Source organism: Salmo trutta, chromosome 25, assembly GCF_901001165.1.
Source record: "Salmo trutta chromosome 25, fSalTru1.1, whole genome shotgun sequence".
NCBI classification, from domain to species: Eukaryota; Metazoa; Chordata; class Actinopteri; order Salmoniformes; family Salmonidae; genus Salmo; species Salmo trutta.
The window spans coordinates 6,135,663-6,161,300 of record NC_042981.1 but is presented as its reverse complement, the minus strand read 5'-3'; the positions used below and the strand labels follow the sequence as shown (position 1 = coordinate 6,161,300).

General features: G+C 40.9%; 1 protein-coding gene across 3 annotated transcripts; it reads left to right on the top strand.

Moving 5' to 3' along the window:
• The first annotated feature begins 708 nt into the window (after nt 1–708).
• snx9a (sorting nexin 9a) lies at nt 709–25,371 on the top strand. 3 transcript variants are annotated; one of them, XM_029712739.1, is made up of 18 exons: nt 711–1,056; nt 1,633–1,719; nt 2,010–2,084; nt 11,880–11,966; nt 12,955–13,057; nt 13,220–13,358; nt 13,685–13,769; nt 14,583–14,708; nt 17,326–17,443; nt 21,433–21,563; nt 21,755–21,858; nt 22,040–22,143; nt 22,641–22,718; nt 23,001–23,077; nt 23,361–23,450; nt 23,713–23,827; nt 23,917–24,008; nt 24,812–25,371. In XM_029712739.1, exons 1-18 carry the CDS (start codon nt 1,045–1,047, stop codon nt 24,857–24,859), a joined length of 1,671 nt encoding a protein of 556 aa, XP_029568599.1. In that variant the 5' UTR covers nt 711–1,044; the 3' UTR covers nt 24,860–25,371. The 3 variants fall into 3 exon arrangements, with proteins under 3 accessions (XP_029568601.1, XP_029568600.1, XP_029568599.1); XM_029712741.1 differs by lacking the exons at nt 22,641–22,718; nt 23,001–23,077; nt 23,361–23,450; ... (1 more) ...; nt 23,917–24,008; nt 24,812–25,371 and adding exons at nt 22,294–22,405; nt 22,439–22,634 and having other exon boundaries at nt 709–1,056; nt 22,040–22,155; XM_029712740.1 differs by lacking the exons at nt 22,641–22,718; nt 23,001–23,077; nt 23,361–23,450; ... (1 more) ...; nt 23,917–24,008; nt 24,812–25,371 and adding an exon at nt 22,294–22,634 and having other exon boundaries at nt 709–1,056; nt 22,040–22,155.
• The last annotated feature ends 267 nt before the right edge of the window (nt 25,372–25,638 follow it).

The window sequence follows — 25,638 nt, the reverse complement described above, 5'->3', positions numbered from 1 at the left end:
TACCTGCTTCTTTGCCTACCTGCTTGTTAGCCTACCTGTTCGGCTAGCCCACCTGCTAGCCTACCTGCTTGTTAGCCTAGCCAACAGTCTACCTGCTTGTTAGCCTAGCCTACCTGGTTGTTAGCCTAGCCAACAGTCTACCTGCTTGTTAGCCTACCTGTTCGGTTAGCCTACCTGCTAGCCTAGCCTACCTGTTAGCCTTATCTACCTGTTGACTCAGACAGTGGCCGGATGGAGAATATCCACACATGGTCTTTAGTTCATATCATTAGTTTATTGCATTTTAAAGGTCTCACCAGAACTCATGATTATTGCCTATAATGGCCTTATAATATTCACTATCACTCAGTCAATATGAATTCTCTCTCTAAACAGTGTCACAAAGAATTTGCAGTTGACAACTTGCATAAATTAATTTAGGCTAATAATTTCCCCCTTTGCTTGTTGACATAGTTTCCATCTCTTACTAAGAAGTTGAGAGTTCCTGATCTGTGAATGGTTGTCTCGGTGTATTTACTCAGTCAAACCTATGACAGAGCAGCTAAAGGAAAATAAACAGAATTGTCTGTCCGGCTGTTGCCATGTTAATGTGCTAGTCGAAAATACAAAACTAGGAAATGTCCGACTTGTTAATTGGTTAAACGCGGCACGTGTATATGTACAACAGGTTTAGCAAGTCGGACATTTCCGAGTTTCGTAGTTCCGCCGAGCATATGAACGCGGCACGTATCCACACCCCTGTTACTTGTTCTAGTTTTCTGCTTGGAGGAAGTGGCCCCTTTCGCTCTTTACCGCGGGGATACAAAATAATTAACAAACTATTCTGTTGTGGGAAAATTAGGCAATTGTCGTCCCGGAAGATTGAGAAATCGTTTGTGCAGAATAGCACGTTGTAACAACATAGTTGTAAGAAGATACGCCAGTGGATCGTTTTGAGCTGGAGTAGCCTAGCCTCGTCTGCTTTGTTTACATTGGGATTGTTTTGATGCGGGGTGTTTTCACGGTGACGTTTTTGCGTGGAAAACGACTATAAATCCTGCAACGATGGCAATGCAGGTAAGGGAGTTACTTCAGCATGTCACGGTGCGCTTTATCGAATGGTAGACAACGTTAATATAGTTAGTTTTTTGTCATACAGAATATGCGCTATTGGGGGTTTCATTTTAGTGTAGTGTAGATTGCAGAGTAATAACTTTTATAACTAAAAGAGAACATGTTTAATAACTGAACCAATGTCATACAAGCTATGAATTGATGCCATGTGCATAGATAGATTAAACAACACGTATGTATGTAGGTATTTACATGTTTATCTTTCAGTCTCTACTGTGAACTGCTTTTTGTAGGTTGTAGGCAACTGTTTTAGAGAGGGGGGCAGTGTGTGTGTGTGTGTGTGTGTGTGTGTGTGTGTGTGTGTTTGTTTGTGTTTGACACTACTCTCAGTGCCCTTGGGGATAACAACACTCAGACAGGATATATGAGCACTGTGTGTGTGTGTGTGTGTGTGTGTGTGTGTGTACACAGTACCATTCAGAGTGGTCCTGAGGTCATCATTGTGTGTCCTATGACTACATCCTACAGTACCATTCAGAGTGGTCCTGAGGTCATCACTGTGTGTTTGCTCTGTTTCAGGCCCAGGTGATATATGACTTCAGTGCTGAACCAGGAAACAACGAGTTGACAGTCAGGGAAGGAGAGACTGTCACCGTCCTCAACCAGGTACACACAGGATCTGACTGGCTGGCCATAGTCACCTGAAGTACTACAGCGTTACATGTCACGCTTTTCTGTCCAGGCTCTGATGAATAACTCTCATACCTCTTCTCTCTCTTCCTCTTGTCTCTCACTCTCTTCCTCTCTCCCTCTTCTCTCTCTTCCTCTCTCCCTCTCTCCCCCTTCTCTCTCTTCCTCTCTCCCTCTTTCCCCCTTCTCTCTCTTCCTCTCCCTCTCTCTCTGCCCCTTCTCTCTCTTCCTCTCCCTCTCTCTCTGCCACTCCTCTCTCTTTGCAGAATGTTGGTGGAGGATGGATAGAGGCTCAGAACGCCAGAGGAGAAAGTGGGCTGGTTCCGGAAGACTACTTACAGGTGAGTGTGTGTCTGTGTTCATTACGGATTACACACCATAACAATGTGTGTGACGGTGCTGCTGTAACACATTTATTCTGTTGTAATTCACTACGTATCTGTAAAGTAAAATCAAATCCAATGTTATTTGTCACATGCGCCGAATACAACAGGTGTAGACCTTACAGTGAAATGATTCCTTACAAGCCCTTAATCAACAATGCCGTTTAAAAAAAAAAGGAATACAAAAATAAGAATAAGAAATAAAAGTAACAAATAATTAAAGAGCAGCAGTAAAATAACAATACCGAGGCTATATACAGGGGTCAGTATGCAGGGGCACCGGTTAGTCGAGGTAATTGAGGTAATATGTACATGTAGGTAGAGTTATTAAAGTGACTTGGCGCTCCGGTACTGCTTGCAATGCGGTAGCAGAGAGAACAGTCTATGACTGGGGTGACTGGGGTCTTTGACAATTTTTAGGGTCTTCCTCTGACACCGCCTGGTGTAGAGGTCCTGGATGGCAGGCAGCTTAGCCCCAGTGATGTAATAGGCCGTACGTACTACCCTCTGTAGTGCCTTGTGGTCGGAGGCCGAGCAGTTGCCACACCAGGCAGGATGCTCTCGATGGTGCAGCTGTAGAACCTTTTGAGGATCTGAGGACCCATGCCAAATCTTTTTAGTTTCCTGAGGGGGAATAGGTTTTGTCGTGCCCTCTTTACGACTGTCTTGGTGTGCTCGGACTATGTTCGTTTGCTGGTGATGTGGACACCAAGGAACTTGAAGCTCTCAACCTGCTCCACTACAGCCCGTTCAATGAGAATGGGGGTGTTCTCGGTCCTCCTTTTCCTGCAGTCCACAATAATTTCATTTGTCTTGATCACGTTGAGGGAGAGGTTGTTGTCCTGGCACCACACGGCCAGGTCTCTGACCTCCCTATAGGCTGTCTCGTCGTTGTCTGTGATCAGGCCTACCACTGTTGTGTCATCGGCAAACTTAATGTTGGTGTTGGATTCATGCCTGGCCGTGCAGTCATAAGTGAACAGGGAGTACAGGAGGGGACTGAGCACGCACCTCTGAGGGGCCCCCGTGTTGAGGATCAGCGTGGCAGATGTGTTGTTACCTACCCTTACCACCTGGGGGCGGCCCGTCAGGAAGTCCAGGATCCAGTTGCAGAGGGAGGTGTTTAGTTCCAGGGTCCTTAGTTTACTGATGAGCTTCGTGGGCACTATGGTGCTGAACGCTGACCTGTGGTCAATGAATAGCATTCTCACATAGGTGTTCCTTTTGTCCAGGTGGGAAAGGGCAGTGTGGAGTGCAATAGCGATTGCATCATCTGTGGATCTGTTAGGCAGTATGCAAATTGGAGTGGGTCTAGGGTTTCTGGGATAATGGTGTTGATGTGAGCCATGACCAGCCTTTCAAAGCACTTCGTGGCTACAGACGTGAGTGCTATGGGTCGGTAGTCATTTCGGCAGGTTACCTTAGTGTTCTTGGGCACAGGGACTATGGTGGTCTGCTTGAAACATGTTGGTATTACAGACTCAGACAGGGAGAGGTTGAAAATGTCAGTAAAGACACTTGCCAGTTGGTCAATGCATGCTCAGAGTACATGTCCTGGTTATCCGTCTGGCCCTGCGGACTTGTGAATGTTGACCTGTTTAAAGGTCTTACTCACATTGGCTGCGGAGAGCGTGATCACACAGTCGTCCGGCACAGCTGATGCTCTCATGCATGTTTCAGTGTTATTTGCCTCGAAGCGAGCATAGAAGTAATTTAGCTCGTCTGGTAGGCTCGTGTCATTGGGCAGCTCTCGGCTGTGCTTCCTTTTGTAGTCTGTAATAGTTTGCAAGCCCTGCCACATCCGACGAGCGTCGGAGCCAGTGTAGTACGATTCAATCTTAGTCCAGTATTGATGCTTTGCCTGTTTGATGGTTCGTCGGAGGGCATAGCAGGATTTCTTATAAGCTTCCAGGTTAGAGTCCCGCTCCTTGAAAGTGGCAGCTCTAGCCTTTAGCTCAGTGCTGATGTTGCCTGTAATCCATGGCTTCTGGTTGGGGTATGTATGTACAGTCACTGTGGGGACGACGTCATCGATGCACTTATTGATGAAGCCAGTGACTGATGTGGTGTACTCCTCAATGCCATCGGAAGATTCCCGAAACATATTCCAGTATGTGCTAGCAAAACAGTCCTGTAGCTTAGCATCTGCTTCATCTGACCACTTTTTTTTATTGACCGTGTCACTGGTGCTTCCTGCTTTAACTTTTGCTTGTAAACAGGAAGGAGGATAAATAGAATTATGGTCAGATTTGCCAAATGGAGGGCGAAGGAAAGCTTTGTACGCGTCTCTGTGTGGAGTAAAGGTGGTCTAGAGTTTTTTTCCCCCCATCTGGTTGCACATTTTAACATACTGGTGGAATTTTAGTAAAACGGATTTAAGTTTCCCTGCATTAAAGTCCCCGGCCAGGTTTGGGTTAAAGTCCAGTTACATTCCAGTCAATTAAGGAAGTACACTGAAATTCCAATTCTCTTCAATACTTTTTAATTAGGACCATTTGGATTTGGAATCTGCTGTACTTTCTGAATTGACTGGACTGAATTTACCCCCCCCCCCCCACTTTATTTTAAGAATGTGAATTGTCAGAATAATAGTAGAGAGAATGATTTATTTCAGCTTTTATTTAGTTCATCACATTCCCAGTGGGTCAGAAGTTTACATGCACTCAATTAGTTTTTGGTAGCATTACCTTTAAATTGTTTAACTTGGGTCAAGCGTTTGGGGTAGCCTTCCACAAGCTTCCCACAATAAGTTGGGTGAATTTTGGCCCATTCCTCCTGACAGAGCTGGTGTAACTGAGTCAGGTTTGAAGGCCTCCTTGCTCGCACACGCTTTTTCAGTTCTGCCCACAAATGTTCTATAGGATTGAGGTCAGGGCTTTGTGATGGCCACTCCAATACCTTGACTTTGTTATCCTTAAGCCATTTTGCCACAACTTTGGAAGTATGCTTGGGGTCATTGTCCATTTGGAAGACACATTTGCAACTAAGCTTTAACTTCCTGACTGATGTCTTGAGATGTTGCTTCAATATATCCACATAATTTTCCGTCCTTATGATGCCATCTATTTTGTGAAGTGCACCAGTTCCTCCTGCAGCAAAGCACCCACACAACATGATGCTGCCACCCCCGTGCTTCACTGTTGGGATGGTGTTCTTCGGCTTGCAAGCCTCCCCCTTTTTCCTCCAAACATAAAGATGGTCATTATGGCCAAACAGTTCTATTTTTGTTTCATCAGACCAGAGGACATTTCTCCAAAAAGTCCGATATTTGTCCCCATGTGCAGTTGCAAACCGTAGTCTGGCTTTTTTATGGCGGTTTTGGAGCAGTGACTTCTTCCTTGCTTACCGGCCTTTCTGGTGAGGTCAATATAGGACTCGTTTTACTATGGATATAGATACTTTTGTACCTGTTTACTCGAGCATCTTCACAAGGTCCTTTGCTGTTGTTCTGGGATTGATTTGCACTTTTCGCACCTAAGTACATTCATCTCTAGGAGACAGAACACGTCTCCTTCCTGAGCGGTATAACGGCTGCGTGGTCCCGTGGTGTTTATACTTGCGTACTATTGTTTGTACAGATGAACGTGGAACCTTCAAGCATTTGTAAATTGCTTCCAAGGATGAACCAGACTTGTGGAGGTCTTGGCTGATTTCTTTTGATTTTCCATGATGTCAAGGAGAGAGGCACTGAGTTTGAAGGTAGGCCTTGAAATACATCCACAGGTACACATCCAATTGACTCAAATGATGTCAATTAGCCTATCAGAAGCTTCTACAGCCATGACATCATTTTCTGGAATTTTCCAATCTGTTTAAAGGCACAGTCAACTTAGTGTATGTAAACTTCTGACCCACTGGAATTGTGATACAGTGAATTATAAGTGAAAAAATCTGTCTGTTAACAATTGTTGGAAAGATTACTTGTCACGCACACAGTAGAAAAACTATAGTTTGTTAACAAGAAATTTGTGGAGTGGTAGAAAAATGAGTTTTTGTTACTCCAACCTAAGTGTATGTAAACTTCTGACTTCAACTGTAGGCTGTCTGTGGTTCCAGGGCATGTTTTGCTTTGCTTTAGCTAATGGATAAATGTTTACTGGTAGGCCTATTTGGTCATCATTTAAAACCACACTACAGCCTACTCTGGTTGTAAAGTGGTGCCATGAACTCAATATTAAGAGGTGAAAAATAAACGATATACTCCCAGAAAGTTGTGACTCTTCTCTCTGTATCTAGAACAACAGTAGTTGCTTTCAAAACAGTATTTTGCATATTTAGCAACGGTCATATGCTTGTCTCAGAATGCATCACTCTCTTCTCTGTGCGCACATTGTGGAGAGGGGGGTGAGAGTGGCTCGCTAACATAGCAACAGACAGCAAAACAGGGGCAGGCAAATACCTAGTTAAATGCTTATGTTCCTAGCTCCAACAGTGCATTATTACCTAGCTAAATGCTTATGTTCCTAGCTCCAACAGTGCATTAAAACCTAACTAAATGCTTATGTTCCTAGCTCCAACAGTGCATTAAAACCTAGATAAATGCTTATGTTCCTAGCTCCAACATTGCATTAATACCTAGCTAAATGCTTTTGTTCCTAGCTCCAACAGTGCATTAATACCTAGCATTAATACCTAGCTAAATGCTTATGTTCCTAGCTCCAACAGTGCATTAAAATCTAGCTAAATGCTTATGTTCCTAGCTCCAACAGTGCATTAAAACCTAGCTAAATGCTTTTGTTCCTAGCTCCAACAGGGCATTAATACCTAGCATTAATACCTAGCTAAATTCTTATGTTCCTAGCTCCAACAGTGCATTAATACCTAGCTAAATTCTCATGTTCCTAGCTCCAACAGTGCATTAAAACCTAGCTAAATGATTATCAGACCTACCAACATGTACACATTTACCAACTTCGCAATGCTCTGTCCATGTACGCAGGTACGAGGTCCGATTTAAAAGTACGCAGAAATGAATAGGGCCTGATTTATTTAATTTTGACATTTTTAAAAACATTTTAATAAAAAATAAATCCACTGAGTAAATCTAACATCCCAATTCTCGAACTGCAACTTTTTTTTTTTAAATTCATAATACAGATCAACAATTTACATTGTTACATCATACAAAACAGAACACAGGTATTAACAAGAAAATACTAAAACATACAAAAAAGATCTTTGAAATAATAAAAAAATAAGAAATTCTAGTGCAATTGTAATCACTCTGGAAAAAAATCTTATTATAATGATTCAGGAAGATGTTATTCTTGTTGTTATTCACTAGGGTTAAGGTTTTAATAAGATAGTTCAATTCAATCAAAAATATGTCTAATTTTGGTATAGAATTTTGGAATTTTTGTTTGTGTATAAAGTATTTGGCAACAAGAATAATACAATTCACAATCATTTAAATGGTCTTGTTATCATTGCAATAGTAACATATCATATCCTTCATGTCAAAAACATGGGTAGTGTTCATAATGGTAAATAAGTATTTTGCAAGGTTTTCCAAAATTCTGACACAAATTTACATTCAAAGAACAAGTGAGACAGATTCTCACCTTCTTTTTCACAGAAAATGCAGATATCATCAATAGCCACAAATTTGGATAACATAGAATTACGTCGATATATCTTATGTAAAATGTTAAAGTGCACTTAACTTTGTTTGGTATACAATATTTGTAAGGCCTTAACCATGCATTTTTCCAGACAATGTCATGATTTAGCATGTTCCAGAAAATTTTTCCTCTCGGTCGGTGTAGGTTGGTTTCACATTTAGAAACATTCAGTTTTAATCCTGATGCAATAGAAAATGCAGTTATAGCATTAAGGGCATGGGCGACCTGGTCTTTGTCTCTTAATAAAAAGAGTAGTATCATCAGCCAGTTGGGAAATTTAGATTTATTTGTTAAAAATGGTTAAGACATACAAATTTGCATTATTCACAATATCTAGAGATAGAATGGGAAAAAATGAATAAAAATGGCGAAATTGGGCATCCCTGTCATACACTTCTGTTGATACTGAATCTTTTGGAAGTATTAAGGTTTAGTAACACAGAACTATTTATATCTTTGTAGAACATGCGAATGACTTTGATAAGATTTTCAACGAATCCAAAAAGTTTAAGTGACCTAAAGAGAAATTCATGTTCAATTGTGTCAAAGGCTTTACAGAAGTCCAAAAATAAGACAAGCGCATCTGAGTCAATTGCATCTGAATAATCTATAAGGTCCAAGACTAAACGGATGTTAGAGCTGATGTGACGGCCCTTCATAAATCCTGTTTGAGTCTCATTTATAATGGTATCTATTCCTTTCTTTAATCTTTTGGCATAAACCAGAGCAATCAATTTGTAATCAATATTTAATAAAGTAATTGGCATCCAATAGACATGTACGGAGTTTGTGTCAACGGACATGGAGATGAATACATCATTATTGGACGTATCTACCCCGTGTCTGCCCCTCCTGTTTGTTGTGATGCTGAGTTGGCCGACTGTCAGCTGTACGTTAACACATGGACGAATCCCTTTTCCACTCTGTGTGTTGTGGAAAGGTAAACACTAATTGTTTTAAACTAACGTTAGCGAACATAAGATGGACATTCAGTGGGCTCTAAAATGCCAGCAGTTCACTCGCATTTGCTAGTGAAAGAAATTAAATGCAAATACTGAAAAATAACTGGTTGCATTTGTGCGAGTGTGATATACATTTAATTCTGCGTCCCGTTAGTTGTATTTTCCACGTAACATTACGAGGATCACGCAACCTGATAGACTTTAACTGTAATTATGATCCACGTCATAAAAAGCATTACAAAAGTATAATCAAAAATAAATATAAACATCTTGGCATTAAATGGAGTCCGGAGTTTAGAAGACTGCGTGATGAAGAATGAATGAGTGTCCGGTATCGGCTATAGAGGCAATGCTTCTAAAATGCCTTGGCACTAGATTTGCGAGTTGAATCTCCAATTTGCCGCACGCGTCTTGTACTCTAAAAAGTTGGACAGGGTTGGTAGGTCTGGATTATGTTCCTAGCTCCAACAGTACATTAATAACTAGCCAAATGCTTGTGTTTTTAGCTCCAACAGTACATTAATAACTAGCTAAATGCTTGTGTTTTTAGCTCCAACAGTACATTAATAACTAGCTAAATGCTTGTGTTTTTAGCTCCAACAGTACATTAATAACTAGCCAAATGCTTGTGTTTTTAGCTCCAACAGTACATTAATAACTAGCTAAATGCTTGTGTTTTTAGCTCCAACAGTACATTAATAACTAGCTAAATGCTTGTGTTTTTAGCTCCAACAGTACATTAATAACTAGCCAAATGCTTGTGTTTTTAGCTCCAACAGTACATTAATAACTAGCTAAATGCTTGTGTTTTTAGCTCCAACAGTACATTAATAACTAGCTAAATGCTTGTGTTTTTAGCTCCAACAGTACATTAATAACTAGCTAAATGCTTGTGTTTTTAGCTCCAACAGTACATTAATAACTAGCTAAATGCTTGTGTTTTTAGCTCCAACAGTACATTAATAACTAGCTAAATGCTTGTGTTTTTAGCTCCAACAGTACATTAATAACTAGCCAAATGCTTGTGTTTTTAGCTCCAACAGTACATTAATAACTAGCCAAATGCTTGTGTTTTTAGCTCCAACAGTACATTAATAACTAGCTAAATGCTTGTGTTTTTAGCTCCAACAGTACATTAATAACTAGCTAAATGCTTGTGTTTTTAGCTCCAACAGTACATTAATAACTAGCCAAATGCTTGTGTTTTTAGCTCCAACAGTACATTAATAACTAGCTAAATGCTTGTGTTTTTAGCTCCAACAGTACATTAATAACTAGCTAAATGCTTGTGTTTTTAGCTCCAACAGTACATTAATAACTAGCTAAATGCTTGTGTTTTTAGCTCCAACAGTACATTAATAACTAGCTAAATGCTTGTGTTTTTAGCTCCAACAGTACATTAATAACTAGCCAAATGATTATGTTCCTAGCTTCAACAGTACATTAATAACTAGCCAAATGCTTGTGTTTTTAGCTCCAACAGTACATTAATAACTAGCTAAATGCTTGTGTTTTTAGCTCCAACAGTACATTAATAACTAGCTAAATGCTTGTGTTTTTAGCTTCAACAGTACATTAATAACTAGCTAAATGCTTGTGTTTTTAGCTCCAACAGTACATTAATAACTAGCCAAATGCTTGTGTTTTTAGCTCCAAAAGTACATTAATAACTAGCCAAATGCTTGTGTTTTTAGCTCCAACAGTACATTAATAACTAGCTAAATGCTTGTGTTTTTAGCTCCAACAGTACATTAATAACTAGCCAAATGCTTGTGTTTTTAGCTCCAAAAGTACATTAATAACTAGCCAAATGCTTGTGTTTTTAGCTCCAACAGTACATTAATAACTAGCCAAATGCTTGTGTTTTTAGCTCCAACAGTACAGTAATACCTAACAATACAAAACAATACACGCAAATCCAAAACATTCAAAGAAAGTAATTAAGAAATATTGGAACAAGCAATGTCAGAGTCCGGGACAGTATATGGACAGTATATGATTAGAAAAGGTGTGTACAGCAGTAGTTATATAGGATGGGACTGGACTACAATACAGTATATACATATGAAGTGGCTAAAATGTAAATATTATTAGAGTGACCAGGTAGCCTGGCGGATAGGAGCGTTGGGCCAGTAACCGAAAGATTGCTGGGTCGAATCCCCGAGCTGACAAGGTAAAAATGTGTCGTTCTGCCCCTGAGCAAGGCAGTTAACACACTGTTACCCGGGCTCCGATGACGTGGATGTCGATTAAGGCAGCCCCCCCCCCCCCTCTCTGATTCAGATGGGTTGGGTTAAATGTAGAAGACACATTTCAGTTGAATGCATTCAGTTGTACAGCTGACTAGGTATCCCCCTTTCTTGGTGTTCCATGACTATGTACACAGGGCAGCAGTCTCTAAGGTGCAGGGTAGAGTACCGGGTGGTAGCCGGCTAGTAACAGTGACTAAGTTCAGGGCAGGGATCTGGGCGGAGGCCGGCTAGTGGTGACTATTTAACAGTCTGATAGCCTGGAGATAGAAACTGTTTATCAGTCTACTGGAACGTTGTGTAGCAAAATCACTGAAAATGAACAACTTACACAAAATGCTTCGGGTAAGAGGAAGGTGGTTTATCGTTCTAGCTCGTGTGAGTGTGTGTGTGTGTCTGTCTGTCTGTCTGTCTGTCTGTCTGTCTGTCTGTCTGTCTGTCTGTCTGTCTGTCTGTCTGTCTGTCTGTCTGTCTGTCTGTCTGTCTGTCTGTCTGTCTATGCGTGCGGCATTCCTCAGTCATACAGGGGAGGTGTAGAGGAGTCTTTGTGAGACCCCCATCACACCGCCCTTGTTTTTGACAAACGTGACATCACCGGGGAGCCGCACGGTAACGTGTCGTCACCGGGGAGCCGCACGGTAACGTGACGTCACCGGGGAGCCGCACGGTAACGTGACGTCACCGGGGAGCCGCACGGTAACGACAAAGTTGAACTCTGGAAAAAGTTTGAAGACCCCAAGTACCACGCCAAAATAAACTTGACTAAATGTCGCTAACAGTGTGACGCTAAAGCAACGCTGTGTCTTTGCAAAGTATGTTTACTGGGATCTCTGTAGTACAAACAGTAATGCTTTCATCCTGCAGACATGGAAAGATAAAGTGAAAATGTGGATGTTTATTACAAACCCCCCCATCTCTCAGGTTGGTGCGGTGTCATCCAGAACACCAGAGACAGCTACCTATCCGGTTGCCCACATCCCAGAGTCCAGCAACACCACAAACACTCAGGTTCACACTACTTTATTACTATAAGTTATAGGGCTTGAGAGAGAAAGAGAGGGACTCTGTCTCTGTCTCTAAATGAAGGAAAGCTTTGACTATGTACAAACTCAGTGACCATAGCCTTGCTATTGAGAAAGCATGCCTACGGCAGCCTATGTGCACACTGCCAACAAAATGATTTGGAAACTGAGCTGCACTTCCTGCCAAATGTATGACCATATTAGAGACACATATTTCCTTCAGATTACACAGACCCACAAAGAATTCGAAAACAACTACGATTTCAATTAACAACCATATCTATTTGGTGAAATACCACAGTGTGCATCACAGCAACAACATTTGTGACCTGTTGCCACAAGAAAAGGGCAACCAGTGAAGAACAAACACCATTGTAAATACAACCCATAATTATGTTTATTTATTTTCCATTTTGTACTTTAACTATTTGCACATCGTTACAAAACTGCATATAGACAAAATATGACATTTGAAATGTATTGATTTTTTTGGAACTTTTGTGAGAGTAATGTTTACTGTTAATTTGTTATTGTTTATTCCACTTTTGTTTATTATCTATTTCACTTGCTTTGGCAATGTTTCCAATGCCAATAAAGCCCCTTAAATTGAAATAGAGCGAGAGAGAGATGTTTATAGTCAGGCAGGAAGGGGAAATGGTCGTTACCATGGCGTTGAAGCTTCTCTTTTGTAGGCCCAAGGCCAGTTCTGTCCACGCTTGAGCCATTAAAACACACACAAACATCCAGGTACCTTCTCTGTCCACGCTTGAGCCATTAAAACTGCATAAAGCAGGACAGCATGCACCACACACACACTTTAGCCATTAAGACTGCCTTGGTTAGAGCCATGCCACTTCAAAACATCAAGCCACTTAGCCTTTAAAACAGAGCAGGGTGAAGCAGTCATTTATTTATTTTTTAAGCAGCTCTGTGAAACATTTCCCAGAGTTCACTGCTGCTGTTGATGTTTGCAGGTTGCTAACGGTGACAACCCTTGGTCTGGGGGAGGAGCTTACACCAACGACACAGCCGGGGGATGGGAGACCCAGGGATACGCACAGACTCAACAGAATGCAGGTGACACACACACACTCAACAGAATGCAGGTGACACACACACACTCAACAGAATGCAGGTGACAAACAGAGACACACAAGATGTTTGTAAATGCTGTTGTATTTGTTATGTTGTATTTATTTGTATTTTTTTTATATAATGTCCTTGTTTGTGCGTGTGAAGGTGATGATGATGATGGTGAGTGGGATGAAGAGTGGGATGATGCCAGATCAACAGGGGGTTATGGAGAAACTACAGGGGAGGAGGAAGGAGAGGCGGCCGGACGCGACACACACACACACATGAAGCTATCCCTCAACAAGTAAAACACACAAACACTATTTATTTTTAAATGTTGTTACATTTCACTAGGGTTGCAAAATTCTGGTAACTTTAAAAAAAATTGTGTGCAAAGTTGTCATCAAGGCAAAGGGTGGCTACTTTGAAGAATCTCAAATATGAAATATATTTTGATTTGTTTAACACTTTTTTTGGTTACTACATGATTCCATATGTGTTATTTCATAGTTTTGATGTCTTCACTAATATTATACAATGTAGAAAATAGCCAAAGTAAAGAAACACCCTTGAAAGAGTAGATGTGTCCAAACTTTTGACTGGTACTGTAGGTCCGTATTCTTCCACTAGGTTTGCGTTTTCTAAGATCCCCAACCCAGAGGTCTACCTGCTGGCTAAACTACCACCCAAAGGCAAAGACAGACTAGCCATCTATGTGAGTCATCCATCTGTTCTACACATTTACATGACATTAACATTACTTTACAGTACATTAACATTACTTTACAGTACATTACATTAACAGTACATTAACATTACTTTACAGTACATGAACATTACTTTACAGTACATTAACAGTACATTAACATTATTTTACATTACATTAACATTACTTTACAGTACATTAACATTACTTTACAGTACATTACATTAACAGTACATTAACATTACTTTACAGTACATGAACATTACAGTACATTAACATTACTTTACAGTGCATTACATTAACATTACTTTACAGTGCATTACATTAACATTACTTTACAGTACATTAACATTACTTTACAGTACATTACTTTACAGTACATTACATTAACAGTACTTTACAGTACATTAACATTACTTTACAGAACATTACTTTACAGTACATTACATTAACAGTACATTACATTAACATTACTTTACATTACTTTTACATTCATCTGCATTACTTTACATTACTTTTACAAGGCTTTACATTACATTGTATTACATTCACATTACATTTAGATTACATTATTTACATAACATTACATTAAGATTACATTATTTACATAACATTACATTACATTAAATTACATTTAAAATACATTTACAAGGCATTACTCTTCCATACATTACTTTTACATTGCATTACTTTAAATTACATTTACAAGGCATTACATTTACAAGGCATTACATTTACATTACATTTACGGGTGGGGAAAAAACTCTTCTACTCTAGATGGTAATAGCAATGTAGTAATTGTGTGTGTGTGTGTGTGTGTAGATGGGAGATGTGGGACCAGTGTGGCTGTATCCCCAGTCTCCTCTTGACTGTGTCGTGGCTGATCCTAAAAAGGGCTCTAAGATGTACGGCCTGAAGAGTTACATAGAGTACCAGGTCACACCCAATGTGAGTATCACACAGACGCACAATGCCACTTCATATAATGTTTTCATACCCTACATTACTCATCTCATATGTATATACTGTACTCTATACCATCTACTGCATCTTGCCATCTTGACTTAATGTATCACTAGCCACTTTAAACAATGCCGCTTTATATGTTTTCATACCCTACATTGCTCATCTCATATGATGTCGCTCTTGCTGCTGGTGAATCTCTGATCCACCTCTACGCAGACGACACCATTCTGTATACTTCTGGCCCTTCTTTGGACACTGTTAACAACCCTCCAGACGAGCTTCAATGCCATTCAACTCTCCTTCCGTGGTCTCCAACTGCTCCTAAACACAAGTAAAACTAAATGCATGCTCTTCAACCGATCGCTGCCTGCACCTGCCCGCCTGTCCAGCATCACTTCTCTGGACGGTTCTAACTTAGAATTTGTGGACAACTACAAATACCTAGGTGTCTGGTTAGACTGTAAACTCTCCTTCCAGACTCACATCAATCATCTCCAATCCAAAGTGAAATCTAGAATTGGCTTCCTATTTCGCAACAAAGCATCCTCCACTCATGCTGCCAAACATACCCTCGTAAAACTGACCATCCTACCAATCCTCGACTTCGGCGATGTCATTTACAAAATAGCCTCCAATACCCTACTCAACAAGCTGGATGCAGTCTATCACAGTGCCATCCGTTTTGTCACCAAAGCCCCATATACTACCCACCACTGCGACCTGTACGCTCTCGTTGGCTGGCCTTCGCTTCATAATCGTCACCAAACACATTGGCTCCAGGTCATCTACAAGACCCTGCTAGGTAAAGTCCCCCCTTATCTCCGCTCACTGGTCACCATAGCAGCACCCACCTGTAGCACGCGCTCCAGCAGGTATATTTCTCTGGTCACCCCTAAAGCCAATTCCTCCTTTGGTCGTCTCTCCTTCCAGTTCTCTGCTGCCAATGACTGGAACGAACTACAAAAATCTCTAAAACTGGAAACACTTATCTCCCTCACTAGCTTTAAGCACCAGCTGTCAGAGCAGCTCCCAGATCACTGCACCTGTACATAGCCCATCTTTAATTTAGCCCAAACTACTACCTCTTCCCCTACTGTATTTATTTATTTTATTTATTTTTGCTCCTTTGCACCATATTATTTATATTTTAACTTTGAACTTTCTTCAAACTACAAATCTACCTTTCCAGTGTTTTTCTTGCTATACTTTATTTACTTTGCCACCATGGCATTTTTTTGCCTTTACCTCCCTTATCTCACATCATTTGCTCACATTGTATATAGTCTTATTTTTTTCTACTGCATCATTGATTGTATGTTGTTTTACTCCATGTGTAACTCTGTGTTTTTGTATGTTGTCGAACTGCTTTGCTTTATCTTGGCCAGGTCGCAATTGTAAATGAGAACTTGTTCTCAACTTGCCTACCTGTTTAAATAAAGGTGAAATAAAATAAAAATAAAAAATATGTATATACAGTACTCTATACCATCTACTGCAGCTTGACTATGCTGCTCGGCCATCACTCATCCATATATTTATATGTACATATTCATATTCATTCCTTTGCACTTGTGTGTATAAGGTAGTTGTTGTGGAACTGTTAGGTTATATTACTTGTTAGATATTACTGCATGGTCGGAACCAGAAGCACAAGCATTTCGCTACACTTGCATTAACACCTGCTAACCATGTGTATGTGACAAATGCATTTGATTTGATTTGACTAGTGCTGAGCGATTAGTGCTTTTTGAGGTCGTTTCAGTTCTGTGAAAAATAAAGATTTTTTTCCATTTTGATTTGTATTAAAAAAAAAAAAATGTAATGATGGCCTTAAAATTATGTTGGAGCTTTTTAATAGAAATTCCAAAGCCAAATATTTTAAATAAATTGTCTTATTAAATTGTTTTTATTTGAGAACTTTTTATTATTTCATTATTTTTTGGTCATCATCTCTGCTCAGGCAGTAGCAGCCAACCAGCCAACCTCATTAACAAGTCATCCTACTTAGCTAGGCTAGTAACTAGCTAGCTGGCTAGTAGCTACCTAATATGTAATAGTAACTAGCTAGCTGGCTAGCTAGTAGCTACCTAATATGCTGCAGAGCTGTCTGACGATAAAACTATTTTAGTTGTTCTTCAAAGTAGATGGGGCATACTTTCAAGACTGCTATTTACCAAGTACTACAACTATTAATCGGGTACAGCTACCTCACGAACTGTCTATATCCCTATTGTCATTGTCGTTGTGTACATTCCTCTCTCATGTGTCTTTCTGGGGCCGGAAGACCAGGTTAGGCGCAATGGATTATAGGCATTGTAGTTAATTACCACCATTATTTTCTGTCCTGAACTAAGTTGAATATTGTCTGTTGAAAACTACAACTTCCAGCGGCCCACAGTTTGTCTTTGATCTGATTTCATTCTAGAGGAATGGCGCGTAGAGCTCACAAAAAGTTGTAAAAAAATACTAACTAAATGGAATTCAAGTAATTTAACTGACATCGGTCAATTTAGTTGTTTAATAAGCAAAAAAAGAATAAATTGATCGCTCAGCACCAACACACTCACTTCTCTGACTTTTCTTTTGGTGTTTTCTACAGACGACCAACAGACCTGTCAATCACAGGTATAAGCATTTTGATTGGCTGTATGAGCGCCTGTTGGAGAAGTTTGGTTCCGCCATCCCCATCCCCTCGCTGCCTGACAAACAGGTCACAGGTCAGTGGCTTCCATGGCAACTGTCGCCTCAGTTTTTCCTGAATGTATTGAGCTGTGTGTAAGGAAGGCATCCTTCAAGCATAAATAGTTCTGTATTGGAGCCTGTTCACAATGGCCATCTATTGAGGTCATAAATAGTTCTGTATTAGAGCCTGTTCACAATGGCCATCTAGTGAGGTCATAAATAGTTCTGTATTAGAGCCTGTTCACAATGGCCATCTAGTGAGGTCATAAATAGTTCTGTATTAGAGCCTGTTCACAATGGCCATCTAGTGAGCTCTAACTGTTTTATTGATTCCCCTGACAGCCCATACACACAAAATGTATGCAAGTCACGTTAGATAAGTATCTGCTAAATTGCATTTATTATTATTATTATTATTAAAGGTATAAGTATAAAAGTTTAGTATAAAATAGGTTTTGTAATTTACTGGTTCAGAATGTCACTATGGTACGTCTATTAAAATGTGGATGATTTAGGAGATGAGATAAATCCAATTATCTTTTTTATTTTTTACACACACCGCGAAGACCGAGGGGGAGAATATGATGGTGGATTGTGTTGGCTTGTAAGGCCAGTAGGTGGGGTTGTAGTGATTTAGTAGGGACAAAACACATATCAGGGTGAGATCAAAACATAAAAAGTGCTGCCGGGTGAATAAAGTGGAAGGAAATAGGCTTAACAGTAACACGTCATTAACAGGAGGTAAATGGGTTTACACAGTAAGAGTTAAATGGGCTTAACAGTAACATGTAAATGGGCTTAACGGTACCATGTAATTAACAGGAAGGAAGCAGGTTTAACAGTAACATGTAATTAACAGGAAGGAAGCGGGTTTAACAGTAACATGTAATTAACAGGAAGCAACTTCTCAGGGCTACGTGGGACGTGACCGTCCCACCTGCGGGACACACTATTCAACACCCAGTGAAATAGCATGGCGCAAAATACAAAACATCAAGAGTCTCATAATTTCATTTTCTCAAACAATCAACTATTTTACACCATTTTAAAGATAAGACTCTCGTTAATCTAACCACATTGTCCGATTTCAAAAAGGCTTTACAGCGAAAGCACAACATTAGATGATGTTAGGAGAGTACATAGACAAAAATAATCACACAAGCCATTTTCCAAGCAATGACATGTGTCAATAAAACCCAAAACACAGCTAAATGAAGCACTAACCTTTGACGATCTTCATCAGATGACACTCCTAGGACATTCTGTTACACAATACATGTATGTTTTGTTCGATAAAGTTCATATTTATATCCAAAAACAGCATTTTACATTGGCGCGGGATGTTCAGAAAATGTATTCCCACCAAAACGTCCAGCGAATGTGCACATCAATTTACAAAAATACTCATCATAAACGTTGACAAAATACCTACAATTATTTTAAGAATTATAGATAGACTACTCCTTTATGCAACCGCTGTGTCAGATTTTAAAATAGCTTTACGGAGAAAGCACATTTTTCAATATTCTGAGTACATAGCTCGCCATCACAGCGAGCTATCCAGACACCTGCCAAGTTCGGGGCAACCTAAACTCAGAATTAGTATTAGAAATATTGTCTTACCTTTGCTGATCTTTGTCAGAATGCACTCCCAGGACTGCTACTTCCACAAGAAATGTTGTTTTTGTTTGAAATAATACATTTTTATGTGCCAAATACCTCCGTTTTGTTCGTGTGTTCAGGTCACTATCCAAAAGCATGATGCGCGAGCGCAATTAGAGACACAAAAAGTCAAAATGTTCCATTACCGTACTTAGAAGCATGTCAAACGCTGTTTAAAATCAATCTTTATGGTATTTTTAACGTAGAAATGCGATAATATTCAAACCGGACAATAGCGTATTCATTCCAGGAGAAAAAGAACGAACAGCGTGCTTGCGTGACCGCGCATATCCAATCCCTTTGTTGCCAGGCAGGCCACTCAGTAACTGAGCTCCTATACTCTGCCCAGTGACAGGAGAATGCTCAAACCACTTTCTGAAGGCTTTTGACAGCCAATGGAAGCCTTAGAAAGTGCAACATAACCCCACAGATACTGTAGTTTCGAAAGAGACTAGAAAGAAGAACTACATTTCTCAGATCCTCCACTTCCTGGTTGACTTTTTCTCTGGTTTTTGCCTGCCATATGAGTTCTGTTATACTCACAGACACCATTCAAACAGTTTTAGAAACTTCAGAGTGTCTTCCATCCAAATCTACTAATAATATGCACATTCTAGTTTCTGGGCCAGAGTAGTAACCTGTTTAAATTGGGTACGTTTTTCATCCGGCTGTGAAAATACTGCCCCCTATACCCCAACAGGTTTTAACAGTAACATGTAGTGAACAGGAAGGAAATGGGTTTAACAGTAACATGTAGTGAACAGGAAGGAAATGGGTTTAACAGTAACACGTAATAATCAGGACATTGACAAACATGAGCTAAAACAGAAGAGCACATGGCATAACAAACTGAGGACCTGAATATTATCAAAGGGGTGTAATAACTAAGACTAGAAATGTGGAAGCATAATGCATGTTTAGCAAGAGCACTTACATTTAAACACTCCCGTAATATAACAGAAAAAGTTTCCGGTTTTATTAGTCCGTAGGTACGGGATATGCATGGTATAACATTGTCCAACCTGCTTACTTGCAGGTTCCTTCTGGACAATACAACAACAATTAGAAATATAAGAGTATGAACATACAGTAAATGGATCAGTATAATATAATACAATTTTTAGCATAAGTATAATACAGGAAGTCACAATTTTGTAGTCCATGAGCTGAAGAACATACACACATCCAGGTACGTTTAGCAGGTTCTGGAGTAAGGAGCAAACTCATGGAAAACAGAAAGGAAAATGCCGCACTGTTTAGCAATTAACCATAATCAAAACTCATGACATTACTACCGTGCATGAATCTGCAGGTAGCTAACACACCAGGTTCAATGTTAACTAGCTAACATTAGGATATAACTAGCAAAGCAAATGGCTCTGAAATACAAATAATATTACTACACAGATCATACACATAACGTTAGCTAGCTGACCTAACAACAGCAGTCAAGCACCAAAGCTAACTGGCTAATGTTGGCTAGCTTGCTAGCTACTTCCCGACACATGAGAAACCAGCTCACTCTGAGCTGACCATTTTACTCACCCTATTGACATGGATACTTGCATAATCCCAACTCATGACGTTACTACCCTGCATGAATTTGCAGCTAATCAACCAAGTTCAACATTATCCAGCTAACATTAGGCTATAACTAGCAAACCGATTGGCTTTGAGATACGAATAATATTACCACACAGATCATACAGCTAACGTTAGCTAGCTAGCTAATAGTACACTTTAACATGAAATGAAAATGACTGAGACAACATTTTTGAAACATGTAATATCTGATAATGTAGCTAGCTAGACTATCTTACCCGTATACATGGATGGACGCTTCTCCCGGATGCCGTGGTTTCCCTTAGTTTGAAGATGTAATCCGGAGACAGGTGATTTCTCCATCTCCTTTGCAATCATACTCTAATTCCACTGATTTCAAAACTCTGTCCTCCAGAAAGTGGAGAGCAACACTTACGCAGTTATACTACGAGATATATATCTTTTTTTAAAGCAGTGGTAGACAGGATTAACTAGAAATACTGACCAGCTCAAATTGACAGAAGCGTGCTATATGGCAGACCAATCGGAACTCATCTCTCTGCATGTCCAGCCCACTCATTATCCCAACCAATCATGGCTAGCGGAAAGGTTGTTGTCTTTTTCTGTAGCTAAACCAACTAGGCTCCTAATTTAACATTTTTATTCGTATTTACAGATGGCATATAAGTTATTAAGTGAGAACAGGTGGAGTGGGTAGGAGCGTGACCAAGCACCAATTAGTTCAACCAGGTCATCTGCAGTCAAATACAATGTTGTTATTATTATTATTATTATTATATCCAATCCTCCATCTTGCCAGGTCGTTTTGAGGAAGAGTTTATCAAGATGAGGATGGAGAGACTGCAGGGCTGGTTGTGTCGTATGTGTCGACATCCTGTCGTCTCCAACAGTGACGTCTTCCAACTCTTCCTCACGTACAGAGACGAGAAGGTACACACACACGCACGCATGCACGCACGCACGCACACACACACACACACACACATATACACACACTAGCGCACATATGCGCACACACACACACAAGCGCGAGCGCACATACACACACACACACACACACATATACACACACACTCGTGCAGTCCCTCACTCTCTCTCTGTCTGTGTGTGTATGTGGCCAGGAGTGGAAGACCGGGAAGAGGAGAGCAGAGAAGGATGAGTGTGTTGGACCAATGGTCTTCTCCACCATCGACCCTGAAGCTCCTGAGTTAGACATAATAGAAGTGTACGTATGGTAGATAGATACACACACACACACACACACACACACACACACACACACACACACACACACACACACACACACACACACACACAGTGATTTCAGATGCGTATTTGACATTGGTTCTTATCTGTGTGTGTGTGTGTGTGTGCGTGCGTGCGTGCGTGCGTGTGTGTGTGTGTAGGGAGCAGAAGTGTGAGTTGTTCAGTAGGTTCACTAAGGAGATGGACGATGGAGTTAAAGACCTGCTGAACGTTGGGAACATACACTGGAAACGCTGCACAGGCCGTGAGGAGCGAAACACACACACACACACACACACACACACACACACACACACTCACTCACTCACTCACTCACTCACTCACTCACTCACTCACTCACTCACTCACTCACTCACTCACTCACTCACTCACTCACACACACACACACCCACACACACACACAAGGGACTACCTTCCTGCCTTGAAAAACTACAAACTCTACCTACACTCCTCTCTGAAAACTCTAACCCTAGCTTCATGTCCACACCCAGTCTCAACCCTAACCCTACTTTGTTAAAACTACAACTCCCTCTTAGCCATACTTTGTTAAAACTACAACTCCCTCCTAGCCATATTTTGTTAAAACTACAACTCCCGCCGAGCCATATTTTGTTAAAACTACAACTCCCGCCGAGCAATACTTTGTTAAAACTACAACTCCCTACGAGCAATACTTTGTTAAAACTACAACTCCCTCCAAGTCGTACTGCATTGAACCAGGTGTGTGCTTGATGTGTTCAGCTCTGCGTAAGGAGTACCAGAAGATTGGGAAAGCCTTTCAGAACCTGTCATCTGTCTTCAACACCAGTGGCTATACAGGTATTGACTGACTCCCATGAGGATTTACATTTTACATTTTTACATTTTAGTCATTTAGCAGACGCTCTTATCCAGAGCGACTTACAGTAGTGAATGCATACATTTCATACATTTTTTTTCTCCGTACTGGTCCCCCGTGGGAATCGAACCCACAACCCTGGCGTTGCAAACACCATGTTCTACCAACTGAGCCACACTCTGTGTTGCTGGCTACTGTCATAGTACTGTCACTAAACTGTACACTATGATCAATTGTGTCTCTGTCGTGTGTGTGTGGTGTAGGAGAGGCCACACTCACAGATGCTCTCACAGCTGCAGGGAAAACATACGAGGAGATCTCACAGATCGTAGCTGAGCAGGTAACACACACACATAGATAACCTATGTTCTTCCTGTCCTTGAGGCATTTCCTGTTCGTCTCTCTCTCTCTCCTTCCTTCCTTCCCTTTGAATACATTCTCTCGCTCCATCCCGCCCCCTCTTTCTCTCTCTGCCATTCTCTCCCACACTCTCTCTCTCTACTATCCATCCCCCTTCTTTCTCTCTCCCTCTATCTCTCTCTCTCATTCTCTCATTGTCTCTGAAGGTCGAACTACAGACTCTGAGTGAAAATAAAAACTGTTGTGATGTGTATTTCTTCCAGCCCAGAAAAGACCTTCATTTCCTGATGGAAACCAACAATGAATACAAAGGGCTGCTAGGCTGCTTCCCTGATACTATAGGAGTACACAAGGTACACAACAGATACTACTCTACTACTGTCAAGTATTATTAAGTATTGTAGCCTGATACACATCAGATCACAACTAAGTTGTGAATAAGTAGTTTGTTGAGCTGTGCTTGATTTAGCTGGTCTGTAACAGTAGAACCAATGGAATAGTCCTAAAAGTACAAACTCCGCTCTCCAGGAGAGCTGCTCAAGCTAAATGAAGTGTGTGTGTGTGTGTGTGTGTGTGTGTGTGTGTGTGTGTGTGTGTGTGTGTGTGTGTGTGTAGGCGGCTATAGAGAAGGTGAGGGAAGGGGATAAGATGGTGGCAGCAGGGAAGATCACCACACAGGATAAAGTGACCATGGCTAAACGCACCAGCATCATGTGCTACTCACTACAAGGTAACACGCGCGCACACACACAGACACACACACACACATGTTCACCTGTGTAACACAATCTCTTACTTGCCTTCTGTGTTTCCATACAGCTGAGATGAACCACTTCCATAGCAACCGTATCTATGACTACAACAGAGTCATGCAGCTCTACCTGGAAGAACAGATCAGGTTCTATGAAACGGTAAGGGGGGTAAGAGAGAGAGAGAGAGGGTTCTATGAAACGGTAAGGGGGGGTAAGAGAGAGAGAGAGAGGGTTCTATGAAACGGTAAGGGGGGGTAAGAGAGAGAGAGAGGGTTCTATGAAACGGTAAGGGGGTAAGAGAGAGAGGGTTCTATGAAACGGTAAGGGGGGTGAGAGAGAGAGAGAGAGGGTTCTATGAAACGGTAAGGGGGTAAGAGAGAGAGGGTTCTATGAAACGGTAAGGGGGTAAGAGAGAGAGAGAGGGTTCTATGAAACGGTAAGGGGGGGTGAGAGAGAGAGAGAGGGTTCTATGAAATGGTAAGGGGGGTAAGAGAGAGAGAGGGTTCTATGAAACGTTAAGGGGGGTGAGAGAGAGAGAGGGTTCTATGAAACGGTAAGGGGGTAAGAGAGAGAGAGAGGGTTCTATGAAACGGTAAGGGGGGTAAGAGAGAGAGAGAGAGGGTTCTATGAAACGTTAAGGGGGGTAAGAGAGAGAGTTCTATGAAACGGTAAGGGGGGTAAGAGAGAGAGGGTTCGTTCTATGAAACGGTAAGGGGGGTAAGAGAGAGAGGGTTCTATGAAATGGTAAGAGAGAGAGGGGGTTATTGTGTTTCATGATGTTTTGAAATAATCATATGTTTGGATAGACAATATGGTTTGAAAGACATTATAGTTTTGAAAGACAGCCATATGCTCTATATCACACAAGTCTAAAGAGTAATACTGTAGATGCATACTCTGGTTAATGTAGTTGTTGTCTCCTGATGTATGATCGTTAATGTAGTTTTCTTCTCATTGGTCAGATTGCTGAGAAGCTGAAGCAAACCCTGGGCCAGTTTACCACCCTGTAAAAGGGAAACACACACACACACACACACACACACACACAAACCTTGTTCTTCTCCTTTCTGCTTCGTGGACCAACAACTTTAAACAGGATGGACTGGTGTCTGGATGATGTAGTTGGAAGACAGTGTCACCCTGTGCCTTTAACTGGACTGGTGTCTGGATGATGTAGTTGGAAGACAGTGTCACCCTGTGCCTTTAACTGGACTGGTGTCTGGATGATGTAGTTGGAAGACAGTGTCACCCTGTGCCTTTTAACTACTCAAGGAGTTAAAGATAATGAGGTTATATTTTAATATTACAGTGCAGAACAATATGTTAAATGTTGTTTCATAACCCTCTAATTAATGCCATATCTCTTTTATTTATAATATTGATATATGAAATGTTTATATTTAATGTTTACTTTGGTTGGATGTTTTCGCTTTGTCTTATTATTCTGGATAATGTGATTTAGAGAGGGTTGACTGAGAGGGGAGAGAGAGAAAAGAGACAGAGAGAGAATAAGGGAGACAAAGAGAGAGAGAGAGGAAGAGGGGAGACAGAGAGAGACGAGGAGCGGAGACGAGCAGAGTAGACCGAGACTGAAAGATCATGTGATTCACACACTCTGCCACCCCCCCATTCTCCTCCCCATCAAGCAGACACACTGCTGGCAGTGTTTTCCCTTCCTCCCTCCACACACTCACAAAGCAATTTGACCACTCTCTGTATGCCCTCTCATGTATAGAACAACTCACACACACTCCCTATGCAACACTAAAGATTGCTCATCTGTCTCTCT

Coding starts and splice junctions, on each gene's coding strand:
- snx9a (XM_029712739.1), top strand. Junction 21,564..21,754: donor TCACGTACAGAGACGAGAAG/GTACACACACAC, acceptor GTATGTGGCCAG/GAGTGGAAGACCGGGAAGAG. Junction 22,144..22,640: donor CTGGAAACGCTGCACAGGCC/GTGAGGAGCGAA, acceptor TGATGTGTTCAG/CTCTGCGTAAGGAGTACCAG.